The sequence below is a fragment of the Lepisosteus platostomus genome, chromosome 13 (assembly GCF_059453375.1).
Source record: "Lepisosteus platostomus isolate fLepPlt1 chromosome 13, fLepPlt1.hap1, whole genome shotgun sequence".
NCBI classification, from domain to species: Eukaryota; Metazoa; Chordata; class Actinopteri; order Semionotiformes; family Lepisosteidae; genus Lepisosteus; species Lepisosteus platostomus.
This window is the reverse complement of record NC_142623.1, coordinates 20837146-20850213: the sequence shown is the minus strand read 5'-3', so window position 1 is coordinate 20850213 and position 13068 is coordinate 20837146. Positions and strand designations below refer to the sequence as shown.

At 35.0% G+C, this 13068-nt stretch overlaps 1 protein-coding gene across 1 annotated transcript in view; it reads right to left on the bottom strand.

The window, feature by feature from the left end:
• Nucleotides 1–13068, bottom strand: part of LOC148650214 (complement C3-like) — an 81260-nt gene that overhangs the window by 49088 nt on the left and 19104 nt on the right. Inside the window, exons 10-14 of the mRNA XM_088603785.1 lie at nt 8095–8210; nt 7448–7591; nt 7059–7268; nt 5684–5887; nt 538–699 (exon numbers count right to left, since the gene is read on the bottom strand). Of these exons, the coding sequence (XP_088459911.1) occupies nt 538–699; nt 5684–5887; nt 7059–7268; nt 7448–7591; nt 8095–8210 (836 nt within the window). The remainder of the gene's footprint in view (nt 1–537; nt 700–5683; nt 5888–7058; nt 7269–7447; nt 7592–8094; nt 8211–13068) is intronic.

The following is a 13068-nucleotide window of genomic DNA, read 5'->3' as shown; positions in this document are numbered from 1 at the left end:
CTTAAAACAAAAGTTAAACAATTTTCCATCCATTCATTTTCTCTTTTTCAATTTTTCAACAATGAAATGTATTATTAAATTATGTGCCCCAATGATATAATACAGAAAATGCTTTAACCGAGGCAAAAACACTTCCAATGTTTTCCAGCAAAATTCAGTGACAGTAGATATGAATTTAGTACTGTGACTATCAGAATATCACAAATAAATTATACTTTGTATTACTGTCTAATGTATCCAAATACAGTGGAGCATTGTGTCACAACCTGACACACATAAGATTGGATTGCAGCTTCTTATTCAAAGTAAATGATTACTCACGAGATTGTTTAAATAACATAACTAACTAAAACAACAGAAGCACTGAAATTTAGTAGTGAATAGCTTTGTGCACAATGATAGGTACATGTATTAAGAAAATTTCCATAACATTTGTGCTACAGTAAGTTCCTCTACTTTCATTTAAAAGGATGTGATTAATTATTTCAATTGGTCTTGTACATAAGTACTCCTCAGTTTTTCTGGCTTGTCTCTTACCTTGGATTGTGAGAGTCTGTTTTTGTTGTTCAAAACATAGACTCCTTTATCAACAGCAACAAGTCCAACCTTTGCTCCTGGGTCCCCTATTAATGTTAGACTAAATGGTCTGCGTGGTTCATACACCCTCCTGTCTCTGTCAGTGGTTGGGGTCACACGGAGCTTGGAGGCAGAAGAAAAAAAAAGAAAAAACAAGGAAGAATTAAACTAATGTAAGGCATCACTGATTCATTCAGATCCCTTATCTGCAATACTTATAGTAACCGGTTTTGTGATGCACAGCACATCAATTCTAGAATAAAACTCAATACACTCTTACTCCTGACAATGATTGGTTTTGCCAATCACGTATTCAGTGCATGAAGCCCTTTGTAATGACAATGCACAGCAAATACAAAGAATGTGAGAACCCAAATATGTGTAGCGGCAATGCTTGTTAATAAGACAGAATTAAGCGTTGCTGTGCTTTCCTAACGTCTAGGGCTAATGATGATGCCTGATGCCTCATTTCTATGTACCTTATAACTGAGAGCAAGTATATGCAATGTTCTTTCCAACACTATTTCCTGTACAAATTCTCGAGAGGTAATGTGAATATTGGATGGTAGAATCCACCGTCGTACAACAGACATCACTTAACTCTGTTTTTGTTTTGAAGGCAACAACGCCTCAGGACCTCGTGACCTTCAAAAAGGGGAGATATGTAGCGGCAATGCTTGTTAATAAGACAGAATTAAGCGTTGCTGTGCTTTCCTAAATGAGGCCCCATCTCACTCTCCATCTCTGTGGTGCAGCCACAGAGAAAGTATTCATGCAGGCTGATTTAAGATGTTTTCTTTTGATAAGGGACAGCTCCCAAACGGGGATGCACTTGGCTAAGCCTGGCTATCATGATCAATGGTCATCCATTGGCGCCTATCTGTCTAGGGAGTGCCGAATGGACATCTGGACTGCATTCCTAAGTGTCAGGAGTAAGTGACTCATATCTCACCTTTATCAACCAATCAGGCAGGGCGGGGTAACACCACGTGGGTCTCCAATGCCCGCCAAGCTCTCAACCAATCAGCACACATCTGTGTCTTGGTCAAAAAGGGAGTGCAAGCTCAGATCGGGGCTCTCCTTGGCCATTTTCGCACATCCTCAGAGACAATCACGTGACAACTGCTGTTGTCTGCACTGGGACTTGGACTTTGTTCTAAGCGCGAGACCGAGGATCCCGTACGTATTCAGAATTCTACCAACGTGAATGCTCCGCTTGAACAACGGCAGCCTACAGTTGGACCCTTGTCGACAACCTGAATAACTTATTCAGAAGCAGCGCTGGACTGGGAACGAACCAGCTTCTTCCCGGGCAAAAGAGTGACTTGTGAGGACTCGCGGTCACACTCTGTGCATAGAGACTTTCTACTAGCCAGCCGGACTGCTGGTAGATCCCCTCGGAACAACGACTGCCCTGCGCGCCGCAGTTAGATTCCTCCGCCCGTCCTACTCTAAGCTGTACCTCGACTGGTTGGCCGGTAGTCAGAGGACGCCGGGACAACACCCATTGGACAACCGCTGGAATGGAGGCTGCAACAGAGCCTGTCAGCTGGTTTGGTGTTTGTGCTGGGAAATTCCAAATCCATACACAGTGGATAAGTAAACCCCATGTTCTACATTGCGTCTCGAGAATTCAATTGTACCTCAATACAAGTTGTTATCAATTTAATTCATGAGTAATGTATTTACGTCCGAGTTTAGAGTAACAGTGGGTAATAACACTGTTTAGCGATTTGGTAACCGAACGATATATATTGACATATATTCTCTGTTGTATCTCTTTGTGTTGGCATCTCTTCGAGATTATATACTTTGTGTATTGATAACCCTCACAGTAAGGTCTGCCGCTTGTATCCAGGCAGACTAGTATATGTTTGGTGCACAATTTATATTAATAAATGTATCTCGTGTATTGAACCCGTGTGTGTGCGTTGTTAGTTGTTCTGACATTTGATTTTCTAAAAGCCTAAACGAACCACCTCGTGATTACTGCTACAATTAATAATTGTCTCAGTAAAACCATCAAATCTCTACATATGGAACATACAATGTATGACCCTTAATATGGCAATAACTGATCAAATGCTTCGTGCTTTCCCACATGCTAGCTACTGTATGATATTAACAATTAAAATTGGGTCGTTTTATTTCTAAAATATTGAATAAGATTGTAATTATTACAAAACAAACAAATCAAGTCAAAATTATTTACATAGAGTGCAAAGTTGACATTATGTCCCAATGCATTATAGAACTGCCCCACACACATAAATCTCTTGTAAATCTGATGGGTTTTTTTTTTCTAAAAATGCCAGAGATGTATTTGATTAAAAAAAAAAGCTAGAGGGACTCTAATATAATACTCCACTAAAAATATACCACTAAATATTACCTTATGTATTTTTTCTTCATTTTTTTATATTTTAAAAAACTTAATAAAATGATGTATTATTTTACTGGTAACTAACTGTTACAGGCAAACCAAATCAACTGACTAAGTAAAAAAAAAACAATTTTTTATGCTGTATATTGCTTTTAACTTTTTAAACGATTTTAGACCAATTTGTTTGAATGACTAAAAGGAACAAAAAGTTATCATTGGTCAATATTTGACCTCTGCTTTCTTTCGATTTCCGTCATTGTCCTTGTTTGTCTTGATTTTAAAGACTGCATTTACTAAATAACCTAAAAGCTACATATTCCTGTGATAAATGAAGTACCACAGGATCTTTATTAAGTGTTCATGCAAGGCTAAACTTTTAGATTTTCAGGTGTACATTAACAAGATACACTGGAAATTCTATCCATTAAATGAAGGAAGAGAGAAAATAATTTATTCAGGACTCATATTAGGTGGATTTAAATTATTAAACTTGAATTGAAATCAAGCAAAACAGAGCTAAAAAAATAAAAATATCTAAATGTCTAAATGTCTAAAGATTCAAAACAAAATATTCAACTTTTTCAAAAATACTATTGAAATGTACAGATGCAGCCATTCAAAACGAGTGGGGTATGCCGCGGTAAAACGCAGTGGGCGTGTTGCGGTATAACACGTCATAACTCGTCATACCGTATAATACCGCATAATACCGCAAGTAAGATAATAGTATCCAGAATTACCGAGCTAATAAAGCTCAACCTCTCATGTACAATATTTGAGCTGTTGCCAGAAAACACCCGGATTTGACTCCCGATCACTGCTGAGGGACAATCTTTATTCAATTAAGAATTTAAGTTGTATACTGTATTACAGCATGTTAATCATTATACATTAAAACTGGTATATTTTATGAAAGCAAGATTCATCAGTTGGACAAAAGTACACAACCTACCACCTTTATCATAAATATTTTAATAATGCAGAAATATCTTACGCATCAAAGTCTTTAACGAAGATATTACTAATAGTATTAATAATGAATGACCTTGGACAAGCTGTAAACTCAAAGTATTACCCTGGTGCACATTCTTTGTAACCGTCTTTGTAAACGGAAATACTTTATTTTTTAATTGACAAAAACTAATGGGAAAGATGGTGACTATTCATTGTTATTAAAAAATGACTTACTGTAGATTCGAACAAGTTGTGATATTTAGAAATATAAAAAGGTCAATAGAGTGTCCATAATATTGCTATTTTAGTTTTTCAAAGAAATGTTTGTTAAGAGAAAACTCATGTGATAGCTGGATTTGAACAGCCAACCTCTTGCTTGTAAGTCAGGCACTTAAACCATCATACCACTAACACAGTCACATGACAGGTGGTGAAACAGCCGTACACATATCAATAGATATGTGTATATACTACTGTTTGTGTTACAGTACATGAATATAATTATATCGTTATTAATTTCTTTAGATACACGATTCCATATTATATTCCCTATTAATCAAATTCTAAAAGTATGCTTGTTTACTCCGGTATCGAGCGTATTCACAGAAAAACTTAAAACTTTCACTTTTCTCACAAAGCACTGTATACTGTATAAACGTATAGTAACATGGTCAGAAGGAGCAAGGAGCACGTAAAAATGCTTCCAAAATAACCACATGTAAGACTCTGATGCTTAAACTGTTTATAGAGAAATGGAATACTGGTGTGTATTTTTTCTTTAAAATATCAAGACCAGCAATATACAGTTTACATAATATGTTTATGTTCCTAAATTAATATAGTTTATGACCTTCAGATGCGTTATGCTCCTATTCTTTTTATGCTCAGCTACTAAAATTTCCCTTTAGTGGTAAAATTCCATATAAGTATTCAATACTTGCGGATTAAAACATGCACAGTAAAGACATTAAATGATTGAATCTTTCCACGACCGACCATGCACCACGAATTCCCCTGTCGGTCATTTTGGCCAGCCAATCACGTACCGCGGTATGACGCGTTATGAAGCGGTATGACGTAATGATTTGCCCGCTGTACGGGTTTGTACCGCGCACTTTGAATGGCTGCATCTGTACCTACAGTACTGCCAAAGCACTGAAATGTGCCTGCATTATGATGTCTGTACTATTTGCTTTTCCGATTTCATTGTAGCAAAAACTATTTTTTGGTACCTGAATAGGTTAGTGTGTTGTACACCCATGGATATTTACCAAGCAGTTCAAAGACTACATGTTTTACCTACTGTATGTAAAGTTTAAGAACTTTTAAAGTTTGGAGGACCTTAAGTAGTTCTGAACATTGACAAATGTTTGTCTTTTGTTCCTTCTTACCTATTTCTTGTAAAGTAATTGTGATATAATAATTATGTAAGCCTGGACTGACATTTTAGACAGCTGCTGGTGCCAATCACCATTAAAGAACTCTTCCTTAAGTTCCACTTTCCTTTATAATACTAGATAAAAACACATACAATTATAACAGTTATTACTTTATATTTTTTAGTCCACAACTTTGTTTTTGGAGTTAAATCAATTTTTGTATTTATAGGCAAACAGTACATTTTTTATTGTTAGTCGTATGCACTTTGTATTGACTACCTTGCCTTAATTTAAGTTTCATTTTAGAAGTTTTACCACGTAGAGACTGCTTTCCAAAATAGATGATATTTTTTTTTACAAATAATACTTACATTAACTGTCAGATACTTACTGTTCCCATACATGTGTCCTTTACATCCACCCAGACTGAATCGGCCACAACTTCGATTTGTCCACCTTTTCTGAGGTAATAGTATGCCACAAACCGGAAAGAAGGAATCATTTCTTTTTCAATGCGCAGTGATAATGTAACCAAGGACTGCCCAGGTAATCTTGCCTGTTTTCCAGCTGTCATAATCTGTCCTTTGTTTACAATCTGTTGAAACACAGTGAAGTTACAATTACAGTTCTAAGATTCTAATAAACCTCAATGGAAAACAAAAAACTTAATTGATAGTCTTCACACTAGCTTGAAACTGAAGACAGGATTGAAAATATATATTCAGACAAAATCAGGCTGATCTGCTTTGTCACTGATATCTCTAGGTGATGAGCCAGAGTAAAAATACTTCTTTACAGTACAAAGACTTATTCATATCATGATTACCTTTCAGGTGAAATGTCTGAAATAAGTCATAAAATGAATGTGCAAAAAACATCAGCATATGAAAGGAACAATTTATACTGTTGGAATAAATTCCAGCTGTAACACTGTGGTATCCTTTATCAGGAAGAGCTGAGACAGCAGGGATGCAGTTGGATATGCAGTCTGCTGTTTATGCAGGGCTGTCCTGGAACAGAGCATACAGGCTGACTGGAAAGGATCCTCCTGGGAAACAGGCAGATGGGCTGACAAGATCAGGGATGCCCGAAAAACAACTGACAGATTAAGAGCTTCCTGGTAAACATACAGAGAGGTATCACCTCTGGCCACGTGCTGAGATGGACCTTACCTTTCAGTTTCAGTGAAAGTGAATATCAAGCAGAGAACTAATTGGACTGCTTTCAGTAGCTTAATGTCAGATAACTGGTAAAGCACTGAATTAGCCTTAAATGTGATGTTTAATTTGTAGCATGATAGGAAGATTGCTGCCTGATTGATAGGCAGGCAAGTGGATAGACCTGGGGTCTGGTCTCATTCTCACTGAGATGGCTTGAGGGCACTTGGGAGAATGCTGCGTTTACCCATGGCAACTTCACATTGCAAGCGTGACACCAGTCATTTTAGAATTGCCTATACACTTAAAACAATTTAAAGTTTCTTTGTTTGAATTTTTGTTTCAATAGTTTGATCAAATTCTAATGACAAAATAACCCAGTTTTAAATTTTAGGTTGAGAAGCGGTCATAATCAGAAACCTCTTAAAAATCATCTTTTGTAATCATCTTAAAACTCGTCTGTAGTGTTTTACACTTTGGGAGGAAAGGATAAAATATAATGAACTGAATGTCATGACTTATTGCACAACAATTTCGTATGTTCTTTTGTGAAAATGAGGACCTTTTAGACAGACTTCAGGGGATTCAATTAGACAACTAAATACATACCTGATATGAAAAATACTTTATTTGATCCTGGACTCCAGCATCATTGCCTAGATTCAGATTAACTTGCAGATTTGTTCCTGGTTCCAGTTCAGCTGCCTGGATTCCAATATGAAGGTAGTTTTTAGAATTCAGTTGTGTCCTATAAGGCAAGGCCTCCATGCTTCCTGTAGCTTGGCGATCAGGAGTGAGATTAGGAGCTTTAGTTTTCACCTGTCAAAAATCACAATGTAAGATAGAGGCCATTACAGTCAAAGATCACAGGGATGATTATAGATGAACTGAAAGATCATAGCCTGGAGTCCAGAAGAACATTATTCATATTTGAATAGCAATTTTGTACATATTTAACACATTGAACATGAGTTCCTAAAACAGCATGTGGAACATACAGTGATTGGTAGTCTTGTAGCATCCCCACGTGTGTTAACGGTCATCTTTGTTGTTCCTTGTTGTTGAGTTCTGCCAGAAATTTCTGGACTTATTTCAACATCAATGTTGCTTGCTGGTGTGCCATCTGGATTTGTCACGAGAACCTTTGGGAACAGAAATATTTTATTAGGATACAGAGATAAAAAAGTAGATTTCATTATTAAAGGTTTTCTTTTTCTGTACACTGTGTGATAAAAAAACTCTCAATGTCAGAAATAAATGTAAAAGATGGAATATTAAAGAAGAACAAGTTTAGTAAAAATCTCTTTTAGTTGTGAAGCCTATCAGCCTATAGTGGATCTGAAAATTGGAACTATTCTGTTATTTCATTTGTCCATTGTCTTTTTGTTGTTTTTGACATACACATGTAGTGATATGATGATGAACAAACTAATTTAGGGTATTTAGGGTATTAATAAGAGCACAACATCATTTGCTAAGAGAAGATTTGAATGTTATAAATTTTAAAATGAAACAGAAACCTTTTTTTTTCTACCTTTGAAACAAATTCCTATATGAGTTTCATGATAGAATATGCACATATCCTAAAATACTATATGCAGTTATGTTAAATATCATAGTAGCATTGCTGATAGTGTGAAATTACCATGACATCAAAGGGCATTCCAGGCTTGAAGTACTTGGGAGTCTTTGTGAAATGAATGGCATAAGGGGACTGAACAATTTGGATGCCTCTCCTCTCAGCTTCCACTATATCACTGCCTTTAACAAAATTACAAATATAATATTAAGGTATGAATACAGAATTTTACATAGAAACATAAACTCAGTGACTCATTGCTCCTCTACAGTTTTATTATTTGAACATTTCTGGTTGAGAGGAGTCAAGCTTTATCTTAAAATTATAGTGACAAAACTGATTTTAAAATTATGTCCATAACAAATTTAACATAATACTTAATTCTAGATATATCTATACTCTATGTTAAAATTTTATAATACAGCCTTTTCACATATTATTTTTTTCATTATTGATTTATTATATATACAGCTATTTTAAAGGAGACTGGAATTATTCTTTGGAATCCATATTGGAATGAATAAAAACAATCTGGTGTAAATTTCCTGTGGATTATGTATTTATAATATGATACTCTAGTAGAGTGATTACTTTGATTCCATTCAACTGTTTCCTAATGTCTGAGTCATGAACCTGGATGTTTTCCCTAATGGATTAATTAGGGAATTATCAACACTTCTATACTGTTAAATACAGATCCAGCCATTCAAAATGGCTGCGGTAAATCGCAGTGCATGTTCAGCAAGGAAATGCAAGGTACCAAATGTTTTTTTTAAAATAGGGTGAAATACCTTGTTAAACTGCTAAGTGGTGCTGGGAAAGCTTAAAGTCTCATGTGCTGCATTTGGGCTGTCGCCAGAAAATGCACGGTTTCGAATCCCGGTCAAAGCTGAGGGACTATCTTTTGCCAGTCTAAGAATTTAAGTTGTATACTTTTTTTACTTTTAATGATTTTAAACTGTGTATTACAGCATGGTAAACATTAAACTTATTAAAAAGTAGGCATATTTTATAAAAGCAAGATTGCTCAATTGGACAAAAATACACAACCTTCCACTTTCTACATACATTAAATATGTTAATTATGCATATATATATATGCAATAAATATTCTATGCATCAAAGTCTTTAACTTGGTAACTTACAGTGGTTTGTTGTTTTAACGTGCTTGTTCTAACATTATAAAGCTTATATACTGTACTTCATTAAAAGTTATAACATTTTATCCTTTTCTAAGAATACGTACTGTAGTAACAACACCACTTGCTGTTATTGTAAAAAAGTAAAGTTGTACAGATTTAATACCACTTGATAGTAATATTAATATGGAGTCGTGTAACTAAGCAGCTAAAATATCACAAGTGGACATTTTAGAAACATTTTGACATTGGCTTTAAAAAAAAACTTTATACATTACCACTTTATAGTGTTAATGAAGAACAGCTTATCAATATGTTTAAACTGTACCATGACACTGAAGATGTGTTACATCTTTAAGAAAGCCAGTGACTGTTGTTTACTATGTTGTGACAATGCTGTGTGGCTCTGTGGAATTATTCTGTAAACTGAAGAGTTATAGAGGAGAGTTATAGAGGAGACATATTGTATATCGTCTTTTCTTATATCTGTATAAGAAAAATATATTATATCTTGATATCTTATATCCTGGGCTTGTGCCCTAGTTGATCCTGCCTGAGTTTGTCCTTCACAGCATGGGCTTGAACTGAGGTCTCCGGCGTTGCTCAACAGGAGTATTGCCGGCTGAGCAGGCAAAATTTGCTCCAGTGTGAGTGTGTGTATCTGGATAAATTATTATATGTGATGGTTTGTGACTAAGGATTTCTTCACAGAATTCTTTAAGATAAACAAAGGAGGGAAGAAGGGTCATTTTTGGAATTGCCAATAACTGGAGAACAGTTTATCAATATGTTGAAATGGTACCATGATATTAAACACAGACATGTTACACCTTTAAGTGAGCCAGTGACTCTTTTGTTTACTAATGTACACTGTCTAAATGCCGACCTGAAATATTTTAGACCAAAGCACTTGCTTATTAAACTCCAAGATCCTGATTTGACTTTATTTCCCCTCATTTAGCTGAAACGGAAAAATAAATCATAGTAGTTAATTTTATTGGAGGGCTCTGTATTATTAACAGACACTCTGACTCAAACCTGTGTCGTACAGTGATATAGATGTGGGTAATGTCAGTCCCTTAAATAATGTGCTTATCGCTCAAATCCTGCTAAACTAAAAGTGTTGCAAAAGGTGACATACTGTACATTATTTCTGAAACGCGGTTTAGTTCAAACAAGGTCCCGCTGTTTATTGGTAACAAACACTTATATTATTAATAATATCAATAATGAACAACCATTGACGAGATGTAAACTGAAGAGTTACAGAGACGATACGTAGAGTCTTGTCTTTTCATCTTGGAATTTAACCTTTAGAGCAATCCTTTTGGCTATATTTTTACATAACCAGATGTATGAAAATAGTTTGTTATTATAGCTTGTTGCGAACACGATGTGCCTCTCCGGATTTATATTCAAATTAAGAACAGCTTTATTTTGTGTTAATACAGATACTGCACTGTAGTGGCTTTCATACCATACGGTATCATATTTTATATACAGTATACAGTATACGATCACACTGCCGTTCATTGCTGTGTGAGCTACTATTTCATCGAATCTGTGAATCTCACTTCATGGGATTCGAGCAGGTGGAACAGGGGGAGGCAAGACCTGGTGAGGGAGGGGATGGGATGATTATTTTCATTATGCTATGAATGAGTCGCTGAAGCATACCGTTCAAATTTCAGAATTATAACAAATAAACCTTTGATGAGTTTGCACAAGAGAAAAAGGTATTTTTTCAGAAGTTGTGTATTGCGCAAAGTAGGTGAATTGGACAGCTACTGTAGCTAAAGAATTTAAAATCTATCTGACTGTACTTTAGATCTCATGTAATTGGGCAGAAAGTCACCTTGCTCTCACAAGCGGCTCTGTTAAATTTTGTGTTAACAGACTGCACCCTTTTGAATGGATTTGTATCACCTGTATCACATTTGTCTTTCTGGGGCGAGGAGGTTGAATGCCTTTTAACATCTGATATGTCCCCAGCAAACAAAGAGACTAAAACCCACTATCTGCCTTGAGACATTTCTCAGACTGCACCAAAGTGCAGAATAAAATCCACTAAATTGACACCACAATTACCCATAATACAGACTGCAGTACCATAATACCTGTAATACAAAGGACCACTACAAACTAAAACCAGCAGCACCCTGATTATTAATTTATTATTTTTTATAAAACCGCTAACATTGACACAGGTGCTGCTGCTGTTCATAGCCTCTCAGTAATTTAAAATGCGCTGAACTCTGCCACAGGCACCCCTTTTAATTTTTAACACCTACTGTAATCACATTTGTCTGTCCAGGGTGTCGCTATGAGAATGTGAATGTTTTCCATCCCCATCCCCCAAGCAAAACTATCTATTCTACATAACAAACATAATGGGGTGTAACACTCCTAGCCTTTGTGACAAATAAAATGCTTGTTAAAGTAAAGAGCTGCGTTACATAAAGTGGCTGCAATGGACTACGTAAAAGTTAATTCCAAACTGAAAAGAAAAACCTCAACATGTCTCCTCTGTAACTCTTCACCTTACAGATTGTCCAAGATATTATTAATATCTTCCACATTGCATTAAAAGTTTAACATTTTTACAAGTTTAATCCACCAGTCTATATATTTTCTAACCGCCTTATCCAGGACAGATAGCAATCTCACCTATAACATTTGGATATTTTTTTTAACGATATTGACAGACTTCAGAATGGTTCAACTGATGCATTGTCCCATTATTATTATTATTAAGTCACTTACACCTGAGATCCACTTTATTCAAACTAAGGTTTCTAAAAATGTAACCAGGTACTAGATATTGTTTAAATAAAAGCTGTGAAAATGTTTACATATTGCAATCTTTAAAATGCTGTGGTTTGAAGGCTCGGTGTCATTTTACACAAAGTTATTGACATCTGAAACATAGTATCTCATAAATAGGCATTTTAATTAGAGAAGGTTATGAAAACCGGAGAAAACAAATGACTCTGAAAAAGATTCAAGAAGTTTGAATTTGTATTAATAGTATTAATAACAAAAATTAGTATTAGTATTTTTATTATTAGTAATAATAGCAGTATTATTATTAAATTAATACTGTTAATAATGATCAGACACATTATTATAGTTTCAGTGGTATTTTTTATACCGCTTTGTTATTCTCGATTCGAATTATAATATATACGATTTCGTTTTAAGGCTTGTTGTAAAGGCTTGTGTTTAATTGCCTTTCACGTATTCACGTTTGCTCATTCATGTTTTTATTTAATATCACTTAACATTGAATATCTTATATAAAAAAAAATGGTTAATATAGTGTACATAATATTAACTATTTTATATTTTAAAAAGGAGTCTTTGTTTGTTAGAAGAAAAATTCGTTCCCAAACCAGGCATTGAACTCGGAACACCTAGACAGAACCCCTGCTGTACCTGCTGTACCAACGGGCTACTCGGAAACACAGCTGAGACAAACAACTTAAAAATGTTTCTAAACGAATCATGTGTGAATGAGTCAAATTAAAAATAAAAGGTGTTTACAAAGAAAGTGGATTACAGTAATACTACCAGCTATATAAATACATATATTTAGATCCTTAAATTAATAGCGTTATTAATTTCTTTAGATAAGCGATTCCATATTATATTTCTTATTTAGCGGATTCTAAAAAGTACACATTTTTTTACTGTGATAACAAGCGTAAGTATTAATAGAAAAGGTTAAAACATATAGCTTTTTATAAAGTATATAAACTTAATATAGCCAGAATGAGCACGTCAAAATGTTTCCAAAATAACCACAGCAAGTGACCGAGTGAAAGACTTTGATGCATAAAATGTTTTTGAAGAAAGTGGAATACTGTTGTATATTTTTTATTTAAACTGCCACTTCCAGCCA